Source organism: Mesitornis unicolor, unplaced genomic scaffold (assembly GCF_000695765.1).
Source record: "Mesitornis unicolor isolate BGI_N332 unplaced genomic scaffold, ASM69576v1 scaffold18849, whole genome shotgun sequence".
Lineage (NCBI taxonomy): Eukaryota > Metazoa > Chordata > Aves > Mesitornithiformes > Mesitornithidae > Mesitornis > Mesitornis unicolor.
The window spans coordinates 27-25,094 of record NW_010205420.1 but is presented as its reverse complement, the minus strand read 5'-3'; the positions used below and the strand labels follow the sequence as shown (position 1 = coordinate 25,094).

At 37.1% G+C, this 25,068-nt stretch overlaps 1 protein-coding gene across 2 annotated transcripts in view; it reads right to left on the bottom strand.

The window, feature by feature from the left end:
* The window catches only part of SMEK1 (SMEK homolog 1, suppressor of mek1 (Dictyostelium)), a 38,372-nt gene extending 13,690 nt beyond the window's left edge, over positions 1 to 24,682 (bottom strand). For both annotated transcript variants that reach the window (XM_010191408.1, XM_010191409.1), the window contains exons 1-4: positions 24,541 to 24,682; positions 18,580 to 18,635; positions 9,710 to 9,808; positions 6,737 to 7,354 (exon numbers count right to left, since the gene is read on the bottom strand). In XM_010191408.1, the coding sequence (XP_010189710.1) occupies positions 6,737 to 7,354; positions 9,710 to 9,808; positions 18,580 to 18,635; positions 24,541 to 24,682 (915 nt within the window). The remainder of the gene's footprint in view (positions 1 to 6,736; positions 7,355 to 9,709; positions 9,809 to 18,579; positions 18,636 to 24,540) is intronic.
* Positions 24,683 to 25,068: the final 386 nt, after the last annotated feature.

The following is a 25,068-nucleotide window of genomic DNA, read 5'->3' as shown; positions in this document are numbered from 1 at the left end:
ATGAGGTGAGATTCTTTCCCCCCAAATGTTGTGAAAAGGATGAATTATAGAAAACAAATCCAAATAGCTGCTTCTACTATGTACAACATTTACTGGGCAATCTGGCCAGCAGCAGTCAAAAACCTTTCCATTATTTTTCATGCTGCTGTATCTGAGCAAAACTACAAACAGCAGCAACACATTACAAATGTGTATTTAGACTGAAAGGAGCAGCAATACTCAGCTTCCCGTAACCTTCACAGACCTAAGATGATCCTTGTGGTCCCTTCCAACCTGGTATTCTATGAGAAATACCTTCAAGAGCAACAACTAGAAGATTAAAACAGAGGTAAACCTTCCCGCATCCTTTCCCCAGTATTATACAGTAATAAGACAGCACCTGCTTGAAGAAGCTACCTGTACATCAGATACAAATGGATTTTTTCAAAAAGCTGTCAGTGTTTCTTGTGAAGTCAGTAACACCACATGCAATATCCCTCCATCCCCACATGCAATATCCCTCCATCCCCAAACCTCAGTGTTGGAGACCCAAGCTGCCTTGCTTATGTTCACACAGCACAAAGCAAAACCGCAAAAGTACTTCATATATGTCCACATAAACTTTCTTATATTGCAAATTATCTCGGTATCTCATCCAGGCTCGCCTTGCTGAGAAAATGAGTACTTCAGTTCCAATAGCACACCATAGCTACCGACACAGCTGTAACACTGTCACAACCCAATCCAGGATCTCTACATGGTACCGCACAACGTAAATAAATCCAAAATAGGTTGTCATGAGTGACCAAACTACAAGGCATTTCACCTCACTATAAGGTAAACCCTATATTTAGGGGACACATGTTTTCTCTTGTTTTGATGCTGTGCTGTGTTTATAACCTGATTCAACAGTCTACTGATAAAGAACAAGGAATGTTTTATGGATGCAATTTCAGATGCTATTTCTGTGACTGCTTCAAAATCAAAAGAGATAAGAGAGGCTTCATTTGATGTTTACCAAAATTCACTCTGGAGGATCAAGCACTGGAAATGTAAAGTTTGACTTTCAGATTTCAACAGTCAAACATGTTCAAAACAAATACTAAGGTCTTTGATTTCAAGAAACATAAGTTGTGATGGAAAATACAAGGATGCTTGTCTACCTGCTATCCAGCTGTTATATGGCTCGGTAAGTTTTGCGTTCTAATATTTAACTTGTTAGACATTACAGGTAACATAACTAATCCACAGTAGAGATACTGACGTACTTGTTTACTGAAATTAAAAACACCACAAAAGCAAAAATTAACACATAAAACCCAGTTCTCAGGAAGAACAGGCAAGTTATTCTCCATGATTAGCAGCACATTTAAGAAAAGGATAAGTAGGTTACTTTCATTTCTCTTTGTGCTATTTTGATCAAGATGCAAAACTAACCTCATCTATCAAAACTGCTGAGAAGATGCATGCTTATCCCCGAGCGGAAAGTGTAGCCCTTATTTCCATTCTCACTGTGAAATGAACTTTTCACCTCCCTCAAAATACCTGACAGCAAGTGCAAGTCAATACCGCAGAAATAGCTCAGAATGATCACCAGGAAAAAATATTACTAACTTTGCAGTTATGTCTTAGCCCTGAAATGCACTGAGGTGCTATATCCTTCCAGATGCTTACTGAAAGGTAGAGAGCTTGTTATTGATGGGAAAAACCCCAATCCTGCCACCTTTATAGAAAAATTGTGACTGCAATGAACATTCTGAATACAAGAGTCTCTCTCAAGGTGTAAAATTACTGACAAGGGCAGCACATCTAAAGATACACTCCTGAACACCACTACCAAAATCTATGGAAATGCACAGCCTGAGAGCAGAGTTCACATATTTTAGAAGCCACAAAGCATCAACACCAAATAGTAGAATTACACAAGCTTAAATGTTTTCTGGTTTTCTTTTTTTCAACTAGCAAAAATCCCCCCAAAAATGTCTGTGAAGTGACCACAGTGCAAATGCATATTCTTTGCAGTACATGGCCTCTTCGTGCAGACAAGGATCAAAACCCATCTGGATGTACCTTAGACGCTGTGAAGGTCACAAAACTGCAAATGACAGTTTATGGGGTAATTGCGAAATCTCACTATTTTCTCCAAGCGCAGAAATTATTAAATGTGCAATACTTAAACTACGCATGTACCAAACACTAAGAATATTCCTTTATGCTTTCGCAAGATCTAAGTAGATGCTACCAGGATTTAATGCCTTTCAAGGTTCATGAAGATAAAATTAAGCCAGGTCATCTACTCACTCAATCATTTATGACTTTAAGAACATAAAACCCACAGATAAAGTGGGATCAAGAAAAAAGACACTATTTACATTCGTGATTCAACTTTCAAAGTAGTCTTCCTCCTTCTGAAAGGCACTTAAAAATATTCTTTAAAAGCAGACCTCTCTTAAATATAATTAACTTTCAGTTATCAGATACTTCATGTCTGTGATTACAAATTACAAAAAATGTCCTTTTCTTAAAAAAAATAAAAATCCAAGAAACTCCACACCACCTAAGCTGCAAAAAGAGTACACTTTCTACCTCGTTTTCCTCCTCCATATTCGAGGCAAAAATAGTATTTCAGCCCAGAAAGTAGAAGTTTCATAAATTGTTACCAGAAACAGAGAATTACAGCTTCAAACACACCTTCCTTCCTGTACCACAGCAGAGGATTTCGGAGTTGAAAATGATTCCATCTCCTTTATCTCAGGCTGCCTTCCCACATGTGCCTTCCTTCCCTATCAACAAGCTATTTCCACTTGAGACAACAGCAGCACCTGATCACACCTGCAGTTCCTGTGCACATTAAAAATCATTTTCTACAATAACAAAGTTAATATCGGGAATCATTAGCATGCACCACTTTCAAACTTCTTTCACTGAGCCATTTCCCCCAGAAAGTGGCATCCTTTTACACTTCATTGCAAGGTAAATTTTGCTGAAAGTAAATCTTCAGAGCTGTTCCTGAGCCAACCACTGCAACAGAGCAGACTGGCAGGAGATACCCCAAACCTTATACACTTGGGCAAAACTACCAACATGCACCAACACAATCCTTCCTCTAAAACAACTACAGATAATTATATTTACATCCATAGGGTTCTATATTAACAGAACAAGTGACTGTCTGTAAAACCACAATATGAAAACCAGCCTGTTGTCATATAAAAATCAAGTAAAATGTACAGATGTACCTAAATGCCTGAAATTTTTCAGTTATTGAAAAGGGGAATAGGGACTATCAATAATATGGTTTCTGTATTTTAAAAAGCTGATTTACCAGTACAGTAAGGCCATGTGATCACTGCTCTACTAGGCACATACATTATTTTAATACATATCCAATTTTCCCCTTTCACTCTCCACTTTCCTGAAAATTAGACTCTGAAGTCTCAATGCGCATACTCAAAAGTATTTTGTATTTTGGAAGATTAAAACCACCACAGGATCTTGCTGGCAAAAAAGAACACGCCAGTGAGAAAGGGGGGAGAGAACAGGAGGAAACAGTGTTTGCTCACTCTATGGCGCAGTTTTGCAAGTTTTTGTTTTTTAAGAACTAGTTAATAATGCAAAGGGAAAGAACTGGTGGCCTCCAGTGCGAACATTAGTATATATAATTTTAAAATTGCAAAAGAGCGTCATATAAAGTAAGAAACACCACTTACCTGTCCCACCCCCACTCTCAAAAATTGGCGAACTCCATGTTTCAAGCAAGGTTTCTTGGTGGCTATGGCATCTCAAGACTAGAACAGGCTGGAGCCCAAGCAGTAAGAGCATATTAGGAGGGGCTGAAATCGGAAAAAAATGTTATATACCTCTTCTGTATCTTACACACAGCAAATCATAAAACCAGTAATTGAGTAGGTTCCCACAGCAGTTAATTCTGTAGACTGGAAACACTGCTATTGTGGGTTTGCTATCCATCATGACTAACAGTATCTAGCTTAATGAGATCTTGATGTAGTTACTTAAAATCAGAGATCTTAGACAATTAAATCACAAATAAACTAATCTCCATTTCTCAGAAAAGCTCATCAGTGTAAGCATTTTTATAAAGATTATGGGAAAGCTAACCTTAATGAAGATGGATGCAGGAATACAGGTCATAACCCTAAGTGCCAAAGGCAACTTGTTCTGTACTTTTGATCACGGAACAGGCAATAGTTATTTACCTACCAAAGAAAGCAAAATCATGGAAGCAGGCATCTTCCACAACTACAGAATTTACTTTTTTTTTTTTTAAGACATCCAATATCTCTCCTAATAAAGCCACAATTCTTACGAATCAGCATATTATTTACAGAATTCACCAGTTATAAAGGAAAAAATCACCTTAAATGTCAGTGACCTTTAATGACATTAAACGTCCTATTTTGACAACAAATACCTTAAGTAAGACACAGTGATAATGTGAGTAAAATCACCTGCTCTGTCAAAAAGCACAAGGCATAATCTGCACAGAGTCTTGTACAAATTTCTCATCACTTCTCTGTAACTAAAGTATGGCTGAGTTAATCTGAGGTGAGGGTACTGCAAAGTGCCACTTAAGTTAATACACAGCCTGATATGAAAAGGGGTACTTTAGAGCTCATCCTTTTTTTATGGTGCAGGTTAAGTTCTTCTTCTTTCCTTCCTAGCCAGCAAGACAGAAAATAACAGAATATAAAACAACTCGGTTGTACATGCAATAGTTGCAGGATGTCACAGGAGAGCAGCTGCCCAGGGAGTTTACTGTTAATCCGAGAGGTAAAATTTCCTAAAAAGACAGCTCTTTTGTCACACTCTCAGTGGTCCAGGAGAGACAACCTGAAGCCAACAGCATAAGCATAACAAGCTGTATTGCACACCAACTAACTAACAACTTGAGACTCATCCATGGCTCCCCATAAACTACCGTGGACGCATCCCAGAAACTCTTCAATTAATAACAACTTACAAAAGAAACAGCTCTTAAGTACATACGTAAGGTTAGTGAGCACCATGATCTCTTAACATCTAAAATAATGAGTGCCAGAAACTCCAATTACAGCCAGCTTTAAATCTTTCATGAAGTAACACACATCCCCCACACCAAAGTACTGTGATACAACCATCTACAGAAATGCATGTTAATCCATACACTAATTAAAGACCTTAAGAATTAGTTATAGAAGTGAAATCAACCAAAGCAGTCTTTTAATTTTGTTCTCATAACATTATTTATTCTGCTTAAAGAAATGAGAAGGAACAGTATTGTACATTTTATACACAGACTGTGGGAATGGGAGGGTGGAGAAAGGAACAGGGAGGATGAAACTTTAGGGGACAGAGATTACAGAAATTCAACCTGACATACTGCTCTATAAAGAAATTAATAAATAAATGCCAGGTAAGTAGGTTTAAACCTTGGCTTAGACCTACACTGTGAGAACTTGAAAAATCAATCAGTCAATCATGCCTTTTAATCTCTTAAAAATGCAATGGGCATGTAATTTGTGATAGCCTCTTTTAATTCTCTCAAAACAAAAGAATAGTTCATCAATGTCAAATAATTCCCAATATTCCTATTTATAAACTCGGGGAGCTCTCTTCAGTGCTATACAGCCGTACTGTGAAAGAACTAGGAACCGCATTATCAGCACATGATGTATGTTCTTCCTTGCGTGCTACCACTCTTGGCTCCTCAAAGCTGTAAAAAGCACTTGAACAATTTGAACTTTGGAAGTTATGCAATGCTAGTTCTGGCTCCACTGCACAGGGAGTACACATTATCCTCAACCATAGACAACAGCAACAGAAGTGAAGATGAGGGTCAGAAACCTGTGGTCACAAAACAAACCAAAATCAGCTTTGAGCCTCTACTGTAAACTGCAACTAACAAGTTTCACAGCCACACTAAACCTCGGTATTCTAAGCCAAGCTTACCCTGCATCTGTTAACCTAACATAGGCTGTAAGAGACAGAAAAAAGGCGACTAATCAGCCAGTAGTCCTTAGCCAAGTTACCTCAGGATTTCTGGCAAACACACCCTTGATGATTTTGCAGGATCAGTTCCCCTGATTTCCCAGTTTCCTTTTCAAATTTCAAGATTCACCTCAGAAGCAGCCACTGACACCAAGACCCCCAAGTAATTCTTCCCCTCCTCAAGCCAAAATATATCACCCTCAGGACTCTGCTTTTAGCAATCCCTTGTAAGACTTACAAGGCTACCTAACAAAACATTCAAGCACTTAAGGCAAGTCATGTTCTGAACCTGTACTTTCCAAACAACTAATTCAATTTACTTCAAAATTAGAAACAGTTATACCCTGGGCTGAGATTACATTTGTGAAATTTAGGTGAAGTAATTAGATGTCTTTTTTTTTGCCATGGTAACATGACAAAAACTATCCTTAACTGTAGTACTTAAAAAGTCCCAAGATACAGAAAAAATCCTCTAGCAAAATCAACCCTGCAAAATGCAAACAGCACTATTCATTCTAAACAGTCTTATTTAGGATTCTACATATGTTTGCTCCATTTAAATCAGTTACAGAGAATCTAGACCAAAATCTGAAATTTAAGCGCATGTATTAAACAGCTCAGTTCTCAAATCCATGCCTTTCATGTCATACTTCAAAACAACTTTCAGAATCACAGAAGGTTGCACCAAAGCACCTCAATCTTTCCAATAAAAATCATCCAAATTTCTCTGCCCAAGCACAAATAAAGAGACTGAAATTCTGAAACTTACCTGTAACATACCAACTATTTCCACTTTATTAAAAAAGATGAAAGAATGAAGTGTTGATAGCATATTTTCCTCAAAAACTGAGGGAGTGGGTAGGACCATATCTTGAATATACTGTACTCTGTATGTCTGATGTATTTTTTGCTTCAGCTCTGGATCAGATATAGGAATCACCTCTTTAAATTTTGCCGTTTTAGTCAGAAATTCCCTGTGTTTCCGCGACTGTGATAAAGACGGATCATATTCTAGGCATCCAATTACGTCCATTATACATTCCTCGGAAAACATGACTTCAAAAAGTGCAGTTCTGTTCAAAAGGAAAATTCCCTTGATAATTTCATATAAGTGGTGTAGTCCTTCAATGTTCTCCAAGTCTTCGCACACGTGAAAAATTTCTAAGAGCTTCTTAATATAGCCCTCATTTTCCAGTGCTAGCGCGAGCTTTTCACGGCGTAACGGTGAAGGCAGTGAAGATGCCACAAGTTCTGCAATTTCTTCCAGGCGACTTAATTCACAGGATGGCAATTCTAGGCCTGGTGATGACATATCATCAAAACGTTCTTCCTCCGATTCGTCCACGAGGTCCTGAGTAATATCCACAGAAGGGTCTTTGCCTTGAACCTACAAAATCAAAAATGTTTACTGCTACTTGAATGCTTTTTCAAAAACAACATTTCAAATGTCACACTCCTTCTTTATCTGGCCAAAACAGAAGTGAAAATCTAAGTTTCACACTGAGCACAGGTGGTTTGGAAAATACGAAACAATGAAAAGATTTGGTCAAACAGAGGCTTTACAGAATTATTTCTACCTTATATTTAAATTCTATTTATTTTATATAAAAAGAGGAAGAATAAGGAAAAAAGCTGTGTTTTCTGAGCACTTAAAAAAGGAAATGCATAATTACTATATGGAAAACAATATTTTAAGACTACTGAACTAAGCTATTTGCTTCCAGTCTTTATTTTCTGCAGAGAGATTTTTCAAATGCAAACCAGTATTACATTACAGCTGTAATCATTTATCTATAGGCTATTTAACGGCTCTTTGATGCTTTTCAAAGTTTCTGCTACCTCAAACGGAGGGGAGAGGCCAGTCTTGTTCATTTAATTGTTGTTTTCATTTCTGGAGAGCTGCAAGTCAAAATCTGTTACTGTGCACTTCCTAAATGCTCAGCAGAGGCACAGAATCCCCTCTTAAAAAGAGAAAAACCCAAACCAACATTAACAAAAGAGCAGTGGAAATTTGGAGCTGTCAGAAATAAAAGGCACAGGGCCTGCAAAGATCTCTCTAGAAACACAATGAAGAAACTGTGGAAAATACACAGTGAAAAAAATAAGAGACACATGCTTGGGCACCAGAGTGTTTCAGCTTTAATGACATCTTCATTGTAGTATCTGCTTGGAGTCTGATAGGTCAAATACAAAATGGTGCTGCTGTGTAGAACAGTAGAAGGTACTGTTCTTTTTAATGTCAAAAATCAGTTTAAAAAAGTGGGAGAAATAATTCTTCATAGCTAACAGCAAGCTTTTACTTGATTTAAAATCGAGAATGGTGTTAAAACCTGCCATACTGTCCTGCTTATACACCAGTTTTCCTTTTAGAAGAAGCTTTAATGACTGAGGAAGTTTAAGATCCGTAAAGAACACTAGACAAATACAATAGCATGGCCTCAAAACAGGATGTAAAGACACTGGTTTCTTACAAAAATCTTAGATCTTCGTATGAGGCTGAGGAAGCCGGGCTTCTTATCTGGGTGTTTCCCAAGAATACAATTTACCCCTTTCCGATTCTGTTTCTGTCCCCTGCTTTTGGTCCCTTGACTGCTAAGGTGCATGGAAATGGTTCTGTACTTATTTACAAAAGTGGTAAACTGTTGAAAAGACTCGTTCCTTAAAACAAGGAATTATCTATGCACATGCAACTGTGGAAACAGATTTCTTTTGCTTTATTTTTTTAAATCAGTGAGAACAAACTCCAAAAGGCAGTGCAGAGAGCTAGATGCTTGTTACAAACAGAGTACATAGAGAGAAAATTAGAGAAATCTCACCTAACAGCACAGAAATTAAGAGAAGTAGTAATGTTTGGAATAGAAGGAAAAACCCAAAAAGCAACCGACAAACTGAACTAGCATCAGTGAATATACTCACAAAAATTTTTTGGGTATTGGTCAATAGTTAATACCCAACCAAATGTTACCCAGAAACAATACTGATTCAGTGACTATATCATCATCCAGTCACAGTGGTAAAACATAATGAGTTAATTAGCACATATTAAAATATATACACACTACACATACATTGTTTGATTTCTTTAAACTGAGAATTATAGCTTTGCGGTGATAATACAGGGATAGAGCTATCTCCAATCTTTCATACCCTGGCAGTTAACAGAAGCATGCTGTCACATTTACATGGAAAAAAGTTCTGTTGAGAAGCTCAATATTCCTCTCACTGGAAACAGAAGAATGAAATAAGAGAAAGAGAAGATTGAGAAACGTAGAAAGCGAACAGTGAATAAGATATGGTTAAATCCATGATAAATACATTACAAAATTCACTAAGAGCTCACATACACTTTTCTCTCTACAGTAAAACTTTGGACAGGTAACCTTTTCCCTTCTGGCCAACCGGGAAAAAGTTAATTATGAAATTCACTGTTAGGAAACTTTTTAAGCGCTCATTTTGAGCTAAACTTCCTTGGGTGGTAATAAAGCTAAGAAGTTACATCAAGCAAAGAGACCTGAAAATGCTCTAAAAAATACCCCATAGTTTAAGTTCCTATCAAACTTCTGGAGGAAAGAGAGAAAGTTTACAAACTCAAAAATGCAAAATTTGGGGGAGGTGGCTAAGAAGATAAGTTTTTATTTTCCATCTACTGTGTTCAGATTCACCTCTTAAAACAGTCTACAATCTTTGAACAAAAACATTAAGATGATTTAGATTATCTCAATCTTACATTTCTCAAACTTACCTGACATATTTTTTCCCATATTTCATCACATCCTGCTTTTTCTTGAAAGCTAAGTGCCAAATCATAATTTTCAGCTTCAGACCACACAATCAAGGTATCCTTTAAAGAGAGGAAGAGGATTTTCAGGCAATGTATTTCAGAATTTACAAACCTGAACAGTGTTTAAAGAGTATAATTTTAGAAATAAAACCAGCTTGACACCTAATTATAGAAGGACAATATTACAATACAAATGTAGTCATGACTCTTTGTAAAATTTTTATGCATTCTGAGATTCTCAAGATTAAAAGCATTTCTGCGTAAATCAGGATAAGGAAGTTCCTGAAAGATACTGAAATTTTTAGTTCTTCATTTACATGATCATAATATTGTAAATCTCAAAAAAGATTGATCCAGAATATGTACTTCTACCTCAATGCATCCTCTGATAAAATATGGTAACAAAAGCAACAGGTTTTGCTTTGTTTTGTTTTTAAATCTGTTTCAATTGGACCACATAAAACTGCATATCCTTTGTAGGATCAAAGTTACAATCATTTGTTTCATTTTGACAGACCCCAGAAGACGCAGAACAGCTGATTAAAAAGCAGCCCCAAGATGCCTACAAACTCTAAACAAGAACAGAAACTTGAAAAAGCACACCAAAAAGTGCCTAAGAGTATGCATAGCTATGACATTAAACCACACACACCAGTTTTACTCATTCCAAACTATAATCTGGAAAGGAAGTTTTGCCCTAGATTTCCACAAGTGAGTTGAAACCGTGCTTAGCTAGGTTTACTACCCAGACACTGACACTGAAGCTCTCATCTACGTACTAGAATAGTTCAAGAGTTTATCAGAGCCCTCATATTGCATACAAAAACAATATATGGAAGTGGAAGCTGATGCTGCAAACAGTAACTTCGCACACTGATAAGTTATTTGATGCAGTAGTTCACAGACAATTTGCTAAATACCTGTTAGAATTTAAAAAAAAATACAAAAAGAGGAGAAAATATAATCTGTATTATTTAAATATTGAAGTTTTATTTTAAAAGTCTTTTGTCTTCCTGTAACAGCTAGCTGAAATATAGCCACATTAACTGCATTCTTTAAGGGCTAAAACATGCATTTACTCACTAGAACAAGAAATATGAAAATTCTTCTACTTATATTTCAATGAGAACCATAAAATAGAGTATTTTTGCTTCATTAAGTACAGATTTTGCTTACAGTGATTATTCCTAAAGGAATTAATTTTAAATATTTGCAAAAGCACTGTAAGTTGCAGACATTTATAAAGTTTAAGACAGTTTATCAATTACGCTTATTTCAAATATTGAACACTGAGGATGAAGAGAAATCTTACATTTCGATTTTGATATGCACCTACTAGAAAACTCCTTAAACTGATCTATCATCTAAATAGCACAATCAGCGAGCTCCAGTAGGATCCAGTCAAGCAATGCAAAATAATCAATTTGCCATTACCAGAGCAGCTCTACTGCTTCAGAGGCGCTAATGGCTTTACCTTGCAAATGGCAAATAGTTTTCCTTTTCCTTTTCCAAAGGGTTGAGGAAGAGGTGGTACACAGAAGAAAGGGATTTAGGAAGACCACCTCCAAAATACAAAAGGAAGAAGAAAATCACAATTAATAGTTTATTCTCTACAAGACAGGTCACGGTGCAAATTCTCTGGTAATAACAGATTGACAGCACCTACTACTGCTTACTCCTATAGAGTAAGAAAAATAAAGAGTCCACAAAAATTTAGAAATGGAAGGTTCAAAAGAAAAAGTTGGTTTTTTTACCATCTTTTAGAAACAGCACGTACCTTACTTCAGTATTCACTGTATGTGTCAGATTCAAAGTTAAGACACTGATCTCTGCAATTAGTATTTATACTACAGCAATTCACTACAGCACTCTCTCATCAGCCTCCCACTGAGCAGCACTTACTTCATTTAAAAAAACCCACCCTAACACTAAATCTTAAGTAAACCCTAGCAGAACGTACAACATTCCTATCTAATTACATTGCCATTTAAATGAAAGTGGTCAGATTTATAAGCCATTTCCAAAAGAAGATCAAAACATATTTTCTTCTCTATAAAGAACATGATAACAAATCAGGAAATGACTAAAAGAACACAAATAAGGGCTGTGTTATTTACATTAACTGAGGTAAGCTGAATAAACAAAAGCTCTAAGTATCTGAATAAAACCCAGCAGTGGACCGAGACAGGTCTGTCTGTCTTTTTCCTCTGGGGAGTGGAAAGGTGGAGGGAGGCAAACTCAGGAAAAATGAAAGGGAAGACCCAAAGGTAAAGCTGCTTTTAAAAACTGCAGTCGCAGATGCACAGAAGTGTATTTGGATAGCAGGATAGCAACTGTTCTGGCTAAACAGGATCACCTGCTATCACACATGGGAGTTCAGAGCGTACTTTTTCAGCTCTACACATTCTGATTTTTTTAACTGTTTCTTTGGAAAGCAAAACAAAAAAACTGCTGAAAGAAATTATTTGAGCAGCAGAACAACAATCTTCAAGTTTAGTTTATTAATACTATTTTCCAACTGCCAACATTAGCTACTTCAAATGAACAGTTATCTGTTATCACACAAGCATTTAATCTTAGAGATTAATATCAGTGCCTCAACAGAAATCTACCAATTGCTACTCTCCGGATCTTCAGTAACAGAGTATTTGTGCATCCTTTCTTGCCTCAAAGGGCTTTTTAAAAAGAGAACATGAAATAAAGTGAGCAAGGCACTTGACTCTGTTGTGTAATATACAGTTCAGTCAAAGTTTAAATTCCTTGTTAAATGCAGACAGTTATTAATGTAATTTCATTTTCCTACTCCTACAAAGCTTATAACCATCAAAAAGAAGAACAGTACGAGCTTTATACGTGCAGGGAGAAGTGACTGAAGGAAATTCTAGATGTAGTTAAAGATAAAAAAAAATAAATAAAAGTCTAGTTTCTGCTTGTTTTATTTAAAAGAATCTTTGTGTTTGATCTGAGATCTCCTCAGTGTAATTTGAGCCCACAACTACTCCGGATCTCTCAGCTGCTGAATGGGACTATCTGTTGAAACTTCTTAAAGACTGCCTCCTCCATTCCAAGAGAAAACAGGAGTGTGAATAAATACGCTCAGTAAGAGCATCTATTGGTTAGAGAGGCAAGGGGATGCGTAAAAGCAGGTCTGGCTCAGTTTGATCAAACACATAACCTTTTTTTGCATTAGGTACAAAACATTCGCTTCTAGACAAGGAACTGGCTGGGATGATTAAAACGAACATCTAAAATTTGTAATCTAGCTTGTCGTAAAACAGAATTAAAATATGAAACTGCAATACTAAATCATAGCTACGCTGTGTGAACAGGGTCATTAACATGGACAAATGCTTTATCACTGAAGGCTTTTCTGCTGAGTGCTCTGCAAGAATCCCAGCACTTCAGCTCCTCACCATTTTCAAGATGCATTAGAGTTCTCAGCAAGACCTTTTTTAATCAGAAAACCTCTTATGGAGAGCACACAATCTTATTCTGAGTCTGAAAACCATTTGCTGCTTTGCAAAAAATACTGTGACAATAGTGCCAGTTGGATGTGCCATCATTACCTTAGCCCATACAAAATTTGCTGTCTCCCTAAGCCCTTTCCTATAAATTTGTCTTCTTTTAAATAACTGCTCGGGTATCATCAGGAATTCTTAACTTTAAGCAATTTTTTTCTTTTTACAAGATCTGTGTATTTAACATTCCCAGAAGGAGGTCTTCATCATTTCTACCAGTGGAGGTTAACTTTTTGCACTCATCTTTATAAAGATACAGCCTGAGGCAAAACTTCTTCAGAATAGTCAGGCATTTCTTTGTTTGTTTTGTTGGTTGCATCCATGGAGAAGTTCTGGTTAGTTTGAGGTTTTCAAGGAAGCACCACTGTGTGCTACAGCTTCTTTGATCCCAAGAAGCTAACTTTCAAACATACTACTGCAATAGCTTAAGCCAGCAAGCAGTGGCAATTGTACTTAAGATGGACAGGGCTTAGGATCTTCCGCATTTTTTCCTCACTTTTTGAAATTATTTCAAAAAGGCTTACTTTGCCTTAATAGAAAGGCTTTGAATAAACACTATCAGTCTCAAGTTCTCACCATAACACTCAACAGAAGTCACACTTTTATTAGACATTAAATCAGTTTTATTTAACTCTTAGCAAGCTGATTAACAGGTGTCTTGTACAGCATTCAAACAATCTCCAAAGAGAGCCCAGGGATTTCATAATGGTACCTAGGATTTGATTCTGCTGCAAAATTGGTTTAATATTTCTTTCCTAACATGATAAAATTAAGAAAACTGTTACTGTTTTGACAATGCCCTCTCAGCTGTAATAAAGTCAGTTTATTAGTTCTATAGCAGAACCATGTTTCACTGACCTAGTGGCCACATGCAGAAACAGCAGAAAAATTAGATTTCACAGGAAAACATGGATGAAGATAAAGGAACACAATCACTTCAAACAGATAAACCCACACACCCTCAAACCAATGGCAGTCAGTCCCCTTGTTTCTCCTCTCACCCCACAAACCCATACACTTCTCCTTAGTCTCGTAGCTACAATAAGCACAAATTTTATTGAAACGAAGTTTCACTGTTGGCTTGCTTGTCCTAACAGTAAGGGTGGGAATTTCATCTCTTAGCATTCTGTTAGTGCTTTTTTGGATCTTTTTGAAATTTAGCTTTGTTACTAGTAGTCTGGTCTCCATCACTGAATGATAGCCACCTTTGAGCTACACAGTTAGTAGATGGTACTCCGGGTGAATTTAAGCTCTGTATTCTTGTGAGGAATGGAAAAAGGGACTGCAAAAGCAGAGGACATTGAGACGGTGAAGTTTCCAGTGCAGAGGCAAGACTTCAGCTATAAGTAACTCAAGTTTTCCTTGTTTCAGGCACAAAAAGGAATGCAATACTTCATCACAGGGCTACCGGATGTACAGCGACGTATCTAAAAGTTGAGGATGTAAGTCTTTACTGTTTTATTGCTAAAACATTTGCAAAGTATATCGAAAAGTATATACCCCAGTCGACACCCGTATTGGCTTTCTCTCTAGATAAATGTTAATAAAGTTTAAGTTTCTCCTTTAAGGTTGCATAGGAAAAGGTGTGCTGTTCTAAGGATCACTTGTTTAAGAACAGCACCTCTGTCACTAGTATTATGAAACTGTATAATTTTAATGCTTTTAAAAAAAAATAAATACAGCATACAAAACAAAGCATGGATTGAAGCATGTAAACTGACTTCACCAGGACATTACAATTACTATATCTTCTACCTTTACTAGTATTTTAAGAAAACAATAAACAACAGAAAAGGAAACCTAAGTTTCCTATGTGTGGTCCAGCAACCCATAGTACAATTAAATTCCACTTACTAAACAAAATTTGCTTTTAATCTGTGTACTACTTACCCATAACTAAATCCAGTATATTCCATACCAAAGGTATAGGACCATCATAACAACATTTAAAAACAAGAATACCAATAAAACTTAACATATAGCCTTAAACAAGAATACAAGTCAGGAGGCCGAGTGGCTGTACTGATGCACATTTTGCTTTTTCAGAAGTCTTCTGCCTACAACTACCTGAACATAAGAAATATTAGCTTTGGATTCTTTTCTTCCAGTTCTAGTATAAGTAAGGAAGTACACAGTTCAGAGCATCTAAAAAGCTTCCACTGGTAGCAATTCCATGTTACAGGATCAGACACACAGACATCTCTATCTTTCTGAATGCACAGCAGAAAATTACTCTTCATTGTGACAGAAAGACTGACCTAATTTATCTACTATCTATGGGGTAGTGCCTATGTGTTTTGTGCTTTAAGGAATTATTTCAAACCTCTAGAGAGCAGGTAAAACTGGGAATACCAGGGACTACATTGTGCAAACTGAAGTATCTCAGGACTGTGCTGATGTATGCAAAATGAGTCCTCAAGCAGATCTCTAGATCTGCGAAGTATTCTTCCTCTCCAACGGGAAAAGTAGACAGTTGTATCTACCACCGCCTAGATAAACATTTATGTGCGCACAGAGACTTGACTAATCCACAAATAAGGGCAGTCATTGCTTTCAATCCTAAACCCCAAGAAATCTAAAGCAGACAACATGACAAAATTTTACTTGAAGCTCAGGTTCACAAGGTATGGCTTTTGGTGGTAGTCTTTGGCATTTTGTTTTTTTGGGGTTTGGTTTTTTTGGTAGTTTCAGTGGATGTTCTACTTGCCAGGAGAACAGAGACAGCAAGGCAAACTTGTACTCAGATCTTCACATCATTATTTTGACAAACAATAATCTGTGACAGTTATCATTAAAATATACATATGTATAACCTGAGACTGCATGATTCGTGATATCAACAATTACAGAGAATCTGTTTCACACCAGCACTAGTAGCACAGCACAGACAGAAGTTCTTTCAACAGTGGAAGAACTTCAGAGTTTACCACAAAGGTATCTATAGGCTTGTTGAAGAGCACGAAGCAACCAGCATAGCAAGTTCCCTCAAAAGCTTACCTATCACACATCTCTCCCTCCTTACAACCACAAATTCTATTAGTTGGTCCAATAAAAGATTGTTTATTCTTACAAGCCTTCCAACAGCCTAGACAAAAGTCAGAATTCATCCACTTATTCCATTAGCTATCCAAAGTGCCTACAAGCCATGCACTGGGTATGTCAGTAAAACAGCTCTGATGGACTGCTATATACCCCTTTCAAAGGGAACGAGGCTCACCCTCACAACAAAACTTATGTAAGGCTGGCAAGACCGTAACACTGGAAAGTTACTTTGAAGCTTTAAGTCTCACATTTCTAGAAGATTTTTCTTGAAATTTTATGAGTGCAACTGACAACTGCAGGCAAACTCAAAAGTAAGATTTCTATCTCAGGCTGCCGTTCAAAGTGGCACTCTGTAGCCAAAAAAGAAAGATCTCACTCACTCTTCCATCCCACAGTTCCACAAACGGATCTTGAGTGAGGTGGCTTGAAACTTCTCCTGACATAGAGTTACCAAATTCTGAAGAGGGATTTGGAGTACCAAGTCAATTTTCTTGTGGTTTAGTGAGTACAGGCAGTCCAGAGTTTTATGAGCAGAGCTGGAAAGAAGCAACTCTTCCTTTCAGCTGCTATGCTCAAAGCTTTGCTCATCTAGAATCAGGTTTAAACTCTGAACTTGCCTTTTACTAAGGGAAAGGGTAAGCAGGCCTCACCTGCAAGATAACATGCTGCAAAGTAGGATTAATACACACACCAAGAGAGATTCTGTATTTCTAAAGCACAGAACCCTACATTCAAGGTGTACTAGAGACTGCTTTGCTTAAGTAATATGAACAGTACACCTGCAAATATAAATTTCTGTCTATACAGCATTTGAAAGCTTTAAGAACAGCCTCTTTCCTTCTCTAGCACAGCAAACATACAGTGCTGTTCTGACAGGGCAGATTAATGTTTAATATTTATCTTTCTCTAAACATATTTTCACAACCACCAGTATTAGATTTGTGCAGCACTAGATTACAATACACGTCTCACCCAGAGCAGCAAGGAGCACAATTAATGAAATTCTATGTGGTGGTTTGCACTGGTCTTACAGTTTTATGCCTACTTTAAGCAGGCTTCATGTTTGCTCTGGCATAAAGCCTACCAATACAAAGCTCAGCCCTCAATGCTCTTTGAACAGATCTGAACCAGCAAAGCAAGTTTACATTAGATCAGTACTTTATGCCATAGAGCTGTGAAATACTTAATGTCATTTTAGGAGTCCTAAAGCTGGAGTTACCATATCATAGAACATGACCTCAAGGTATTGAGGATTACAACTAAGACTTAGTTTGCTTAGCATTTTTCCTGGTCATGTCCTTTGTCACTCTCTGCAACTGATTCTCCACCCACAACGGCCTTACCAGTTCCTGAATACACACTGTTTATATAGTGCGGTGTGAATTATATCAAGGGGCAGATACAAGTTAAATTTTCCAAGGAAGGATATTTTTAACCCAGGCTGGTTCTCTCCATTCAGTTAAACATAAAATACTACCAACAGCTGTAGCCTGTGAGTAAAACATAGTATGTCTATGCTTATAATAAACTATTAAAGCTGAAGACTGAAGCATGTTCTCATGTAACAACTGTACCTGATGGGATCTTAGCAAGTTTGAGCTGACCAGACAGGCAACAAAATACAATCTAGTTCAGCATTTCTAAACCTCTAAGGGTAATTCTCAGCCTCCATAAGATAAGAACAGCAAGTGCAAGACCTACAGTTCACTTCTCACCCATCTCAGTAGCATTCTTTAGGGGCTCACAATATATAGCTTAAATAATTGAAGAAAGGTGCAAACTAGAGGTGAGAAGCTGTTTTTATTTATACAGAATGTTTTCAAGCAGTAGTAACCCATATTCATCTTCAAGTAAAAGCTAAACAAAGGTAAACATGTAAATAGTTTTAAAGCCACCCAGCCATCTCTTAAATAAAATACATTGAAAGTTGTAGTATCTGAAATGTAAAGTAGAAAAAAAGCCAGATGATATTAAGTTTTGGATACCATAGTCCTCAGGAACTGTGATTTTCACAACCATGCTTTGCCCATCTCTCTCAAAACATTTTCTGGTGTAAAACAGAGTGCATGTTATCTATACAACTTCTGAAAAAATACAGAGAAATAACACGCATGTATCATGAAATACATGAAAAATGTTGAGAACTACTTTGCCTCTTATTTTTGGTATAAGAACATATAATATGCAACAGAGGCAAAAAATGGACTGTATTCCTGAAGTTAAAAGAACCTGCCTTTAAACATGAGGGGGAGAAAAAAAAGGTATGTTTACCTGTTGCTTCTGGTATGCAGTGTTCGGGTTAATTTTGGACTCCAAAAGAAGAGACCCTAGAAAAAAAGAAGTTCCTTATTTACATGTGTACTAAAACTTCAATCTCAACATGAACCTTCTGATCACTCTTTCTTCAGGTAGGTACTAATACCCTTCCTCCCAACAATAAGCCTGTTAAACCCACATTCTACAGCTTTGTATTTAATTTTTCCTCTCAAAGAAATCCCCATTCTATGTAATGACTTTTCCATGGAAAAGTTTTTAGGCATGATAAAGTCTAAAAAAAATCAGCACATAAAAATACATCACAACTGCATTTCATAGATCATCTACATTAGTTTTTTACAAATTTGCTAATGATGTGGTATTTGTTCTTAAAGTTTAGCTAAAACACTTGTATTTGTTTGCTGGAAAGTATATTTAGAAACTTATGCTTAGAGCAGCAACCACTGTGACTGCCAATACCAAAAACTTTAGACATGATAAACTTAGAAGCAATGGTTTCACAGCAGCTTATACTGATTTAGGACACAAACCAGCAATTCCATTCTCATGTCTGTGTTTTCTTGCCCTTTCTTTTGCATAAGCAGCCCAGGATACAGTATGTATGTGATAATCAGACACAATTAATGTTTTGTTTAATTAATTAACGAAGTCGCTTACCTGTGATAGCTGCTTCTTCCTAATTTCTAAGTCTGCTGATCTACAAGAAGCAGCCTTTACTAATGAAGTTGTCTTTAGAAGCTATCATCCTGTCTCAACCGCTTTGCAGTAAGGGTTGTTTACAAATTCAGATACAATCCAACAACAAAACTGAACTATATAACCCTCAAGGGAAAACGAGATGCAGGAAAAAAAAGCAATCCTCCCAAAACCACTTATACTACACTTTATTTTTTTAGACGTTTTTCCACTTTTGTAAGCCACATCAGCTATGTTAACAAAGCAGCAGTGTGACAGCATAACTAAAGAAAAAGATTAAAATCACAAACTACAGAGCAGAACAGAGAAGAAAACAGCTAAGATGAACTTTACTGATGAATCCAATACACTGTGGTATTTAGGCCACAGTCTCAAGGTCTGAATTTTGGGTTTGCCTAGTGAACATCTAAAAACAGTATTCCCTTTTCCATTATGATCATCAGTGACAGGCAGTATTTCACTCCAATCTTGCTTTCAGTTTCAAAGCCTCAGCTTCAAATACATTAAATTTTAGAACATTATATTGTGCTAACATGGTTGACTAACTTCTAGAAAGTCTTTACTGTCTAGAAATATTTAATAGCAGCAAATCTGAATTAGAATCTTGTAAGAATTAAAAGCAACTGATAATTGCAGCATTATATTTTAACTGCTGAACACAGATCTACAGACATGGAAATACTGAAATTAACAGAATATCACAAATAACTTGAACACCATGTTAGACAAAATACTATTAAAGAAAATTTTTTAAGATAAGTGAATGCAGAAATTTCATCTTCCAGGCTAGAAGTGGATACTAAAGAATGATCTCTTTACTAGACTTACCACAAAAGAGCATTTCTTCTTCTCTACTAAACCTGACGCTTGCAGGAAAGACAAATCAAGCCTTATAAGGCTTGACTTGTTTCTCATTACCACATGATTCAACTTATTTCTCACCATTTCAGAAAATAACTATAAAAATATTAATTTGGAGACAGAAACATACTGAAGTGTAACCAGTGCTTTATAACCTGCAATGTGCTCCTCAAAAAGGGTTCAACAACTCAAAAATTAGCGACTATTCTACTAGTTAGTTCAGTGAGCTTATTTTCATACACTTTTACATGATCTACCCCCTTCCTGGTATGAGGCAGCCTTAAGTCTCTGTTACCTGCTTTGGGGAACCAGGCAACACTAACAGATGACTGTAACACAAACACATTCTTTAGAAAAAGGTTACAGAAACTTAACATACTGCAAATAAAGTTCTTCATCACTCAAAGTCAGTATCAGTATTGATTCCTAACTACAGTTCAAGATACTTACTCTTGCATTTGTCATAAGCAATTATTTTCTACGTAGGTATTTTTCTCTTGGTACTATTCTAGAATATGTTAAGACTATCCAGTCTACTTCATAAAAATACATAAACAAAATTTCACCTTCATTGACTCAGATGATTTTATTCAAAGTTAGGTAAGACCTGAAAACTCACTTTAATACAAGCTATGGTTTTAATAAATGGCCCAAAATTATGCAGATCTAGTTATTTTCTAAATTATAGCCTTGAGTGAATTTGTAAAGGTAACTGCAAAACATTGGTGCCAGAAAGTAACATCTGAAACCACCTATAAAGAAAACACTGATTTGCAGAATTCTGTTATTTGCCACTGTAATGCAATATACCACAGCTGGGTTCTTTTGTTCATGTAATAACACCATTCTGTGCTGTGAAAGGAATTAGTACTTGCTCAAAGGAGATTACAGACAGAAATACAATGTAATCTTCAGAGATATTTAGAAAACACCAAATATCCCAATCCAGTAGTTTAAAACAACAAATTTGCAGACTTGTTTACATATATACATATGGAGGAGACCTGCTGATAGGGAATACTGCTCCTCTGCCAGCAAGTTCTTATGTAGATCCCTCCTCAAAAGGAGAAAAGGTACAGTGTCACTCATTACTCCTCACCAGTATAAAAACGTTAATGCTTAAATGAAAATTTCAATTAAAGAGTTGGCTTTTTGAAAGATTCACACAGAGGTTTAAACCCTGCAATCATTTCTACTGCTACTGAATCACAGAAACCAATCCACAGAAACTTAGGAAACAGCTCAAACTGAGGTCCAAGGATGTGCTCTGCATTCACAAGAGACTATTTCTCAGTCTAACACACTTCCAAAGGGTCAAACCCAAACATTAAGGAGATGGGAGAACCAGGAGAAAAGAAACAAAAATCAATCCTCCTCACCCCTCACATCTTTTTCATTTTAACCTGGGGTAAGAACAGAATCACAAAATGTTCTGTGTTGGTTTCCTAAAAATAAATAAAATATTCCCTTGCGTCTGAGCAAGGTAAAGCAAACTTAAGCCAAATTTTGGCTATGGCTTCTGCCACTATTAGGGGTTACTTATACTTACTCTAAAGAAACAGAGAGGATGCAGTTGCTCACCCTGTGGCAAAAGTGATTAACATCCAGAATTCAGAAGTGACAAACTAGAACTTATGAAAAGAAAGTTATTGAATAGTTCCTAAAATAAAGCTGGCAAATATGGCCTCCAATGGGGGAGTTCACTTTGGCTTGTTGAAAGGTTTAGTTACAGGACTAGTAAGCTTTAATTAAAAGCTCAGAACAAAAAAAGCCATTTGAAACCATGCACTGAAAACCTAGAAGCATATAGATAATTTAAGAATGAGGCATGCCACAGTAGCCTTAAACACCATGTGAGAAACAGGTAAGAAATCAAAGGCTTTTGATTACACAAACTCACATGGAGGGGGATCAGTTGAAAGAAAAGTGGTTGCTATTGCTCTACAGCAATTCAAGTCAAATACACACGCTCTACTGCAATTAAAGTAGAAAACCCTTTCCCAGTATTTAAGTAAAAAAGTTTACAGTTGCTTAAATGTAAAAAACCTCCTAACAATTCCCTCTTTAAAGCATAATATATGTGATCTGAAAGCAGTTTATGGTATTTCTGTACTATAATTATTTCAAATTGCCTGCAATAACTGTTAAAGTTTAGTGCCTGACAGGTATTAGACATCCCAGATAGCAACACAAATCAATCACCTGCTCTCAATTATTTTAAGATGGTGTTAAAAAAAACACAAACCCAAGAAAAAAACCCACCTTTTTAGATTAAAAAACTGCACTCTTCCTCAGTTCTTACTGCTCCAATTTCAGATGATAGCTTACCTTGGACTTGGGATACTGATAACAGCTCCCTTAATTGAACACCCTGATCCCGCCATAAAATCACAACCACTTGCAAAGCGGCTACAGAGCTACACCAAGTCACAGCTGCACAATCAAAAGCCTGAACTATGTGCTAGTCCACATGGCCAGCAAAATGAACCTCTGGTAATGCTGCTGTTGCTCTGGTCCCTTTAACAAGGATAGGAATTTCTCATACACAGCAGGAACTACTGCTAACATCCCCCACTCAGGAAACAGGGCCCGTTTCAGGCAGATCCTGAGGTTTTCAGTCAGCTTCCTGGAGTAAGTCAGTAAGAACATCCCAGCGTGCACAGGATGAATCTCAGTTCCAACGCTAGGAAAAGCTGGTTTAGAAAAGGAGGAAGGAAGAAGTTTCGTTGTGGGAAAAGGAGGAGCTGACAAAAAGACAATACAAGAACGCAATGGGAACATGGAGCCAAATGGTGTAGAGGTCAGGTTCCAAGTACTTGTGTGTTTTTGATAACAGGAAAGAAAACAATCACAGTCGACAACTTCATTCAGTTAAAAAAGCATGCAAGGGAACACACAAATTGCAGAGTATCTAAAACACAAGTCTGGCATTACTTTTTTTCCAAACCATTTGCTCCCATGAAAAAAAGACTGCAAAATTAGTCCACAAACAACTGACACTGGGAATAAACACAATATAAATCAAATTTTATGAGGTGTTTACACAAGCAAGCTAGAAAAACTAGCCTATTAATAGAGTGCACGTTTACCCACGACAGATACTACCTACTAAATTAAGAACTTAAGCTCTGTATATTATTCAGTACTCTTGAAGTATATGTATTCTGTTTGAGAGAAGTCTAATGTGTGTATCCCATTAAATACGCTTCTGTGTATTAGGTGTGACTAGTAAGTTTGAGCCAGTTCTGCTTTGATAAGAGTATCTTAGCTATGCAGCACAAAGCAATGACAGTTTGTATTTTCCTTCTTACAAATGTTCATTTACAACAAATAAGCCAGCAACAACAGCCCAATTCAGGTTCTAATCAGTCTTAAGCATACATATCCCACTGAAAGTCAATAAAGTTATTTTAGTGTGAATGGGCTATTTTCTTCACAAGCAGGTTATAAACTGCAGCTCTTTTACTTCCTTTTCTAAAAAGAATTTTTTAAAAAATCAGGAAACTTAATATATGGAAGATATGACAGTTTTTAAACACGAGCACAGCAGCCATTTAGACAGCAAGGACTGTATCTACAACAGTAGATGATGACCTCTATAATGATGACCTTAAAAAAATTCAGTGATAAGCTTCTCTTTTACCTCTCTCCCTCCTGTTGAGATTAAACCAAGTCTATTTCCATTTGAATGTCTTCTCTCACACTATTAAGTTGGCTAAACTATAAATGCATCTTCTTAAGGATAAAACAAATACATTCAAGTACCAATTTAATTTTTTTGAAGTACAATCAGGAAGCTACAAAACCCTGAGATTTATGCTTATCAGAATCAATTATCACAATCCTTCCTAGTTGAAAGTTTGACTCCTCCGTATCAGTTTATGATCTTTGCTGTAGAGATTACTGTACAGTTTGTCAGAACTTTCTCAAACAGTAAGAATTAATGATTCTGAAGTTGCTTTTCATCCTAGTTCCTAGAATGAAAAAGCCAAATAAATTACAAGTCTCGTTGACAGTCAGAAGATATAACTAAGTATACAAGTCATTATATTCAGTAGCTATATATCTAACGAAGTCATATCATGCACTGACAGACTTTGTCTTTGATAGATCACTAGATATCCAAAGTCATACCAAAAATTAAAGCAAGACCTGAACATATTTCATATGCAACTCTCTGCACTATGAGCCAAGTGCCCACTATGCTTGCACTTGGTGGCAATCTTCCCTTTCTTTCACCTAGTCTAACACAAATGAACTATGGTTAGTGCCTACTTGCTTTTAGGAATCACATTTGAATAATGCAGCAAAACAATAAGGCAACAGAGACAAAACTAAGTCCAGTTCCTTTTCTGGGTAGAACGAGGAAAGACTGTGCCTTCAGCCATACACACTTACCATCACTCTCTGCCCTGACTAGCAGAGACATGCCCTTCAGTCTCTCCACGTAGCAGGAGGACACATGCCCTGTGCCTCGATCATCCCACTGGCGGTCCTCGTTTAGCGTGTAAACCTTCACCCTCCGCCGGGTGTCAGTCATCCTGCTGCCTGCCACACCACAGCCACCGCTCTGGCTTGCAATTCCTGGAGGAGCAGGAGGCTGGTCGGGGGCTAGGCCCCCCTCAAATGAGGGGAGCGGGAAAGAAGGTAGCAGCCCCACACGGGCACGCCAAGCAAGCTCTTCTTACTCCTCTTCAGTTCTCCAACGGGATCCTCATTATCGAGGGTAACAGAGGACTGGGGGTTGCAGGGGAAGAGAGGGAACAAGAAAAGAGGTGAAGATGCGAAAGAGGAGCTGCTCCAGGCAGTCAGGAGTTGCACAAAAGACGAGTGAGCCTACGCAGGGGAGAGCCGCTCTTCGCAGACAGGAGAGGCGATGAAAAAGGGATCCTGGAGAAGTGCATCCACAGGAGTGGAAGCAGCGGT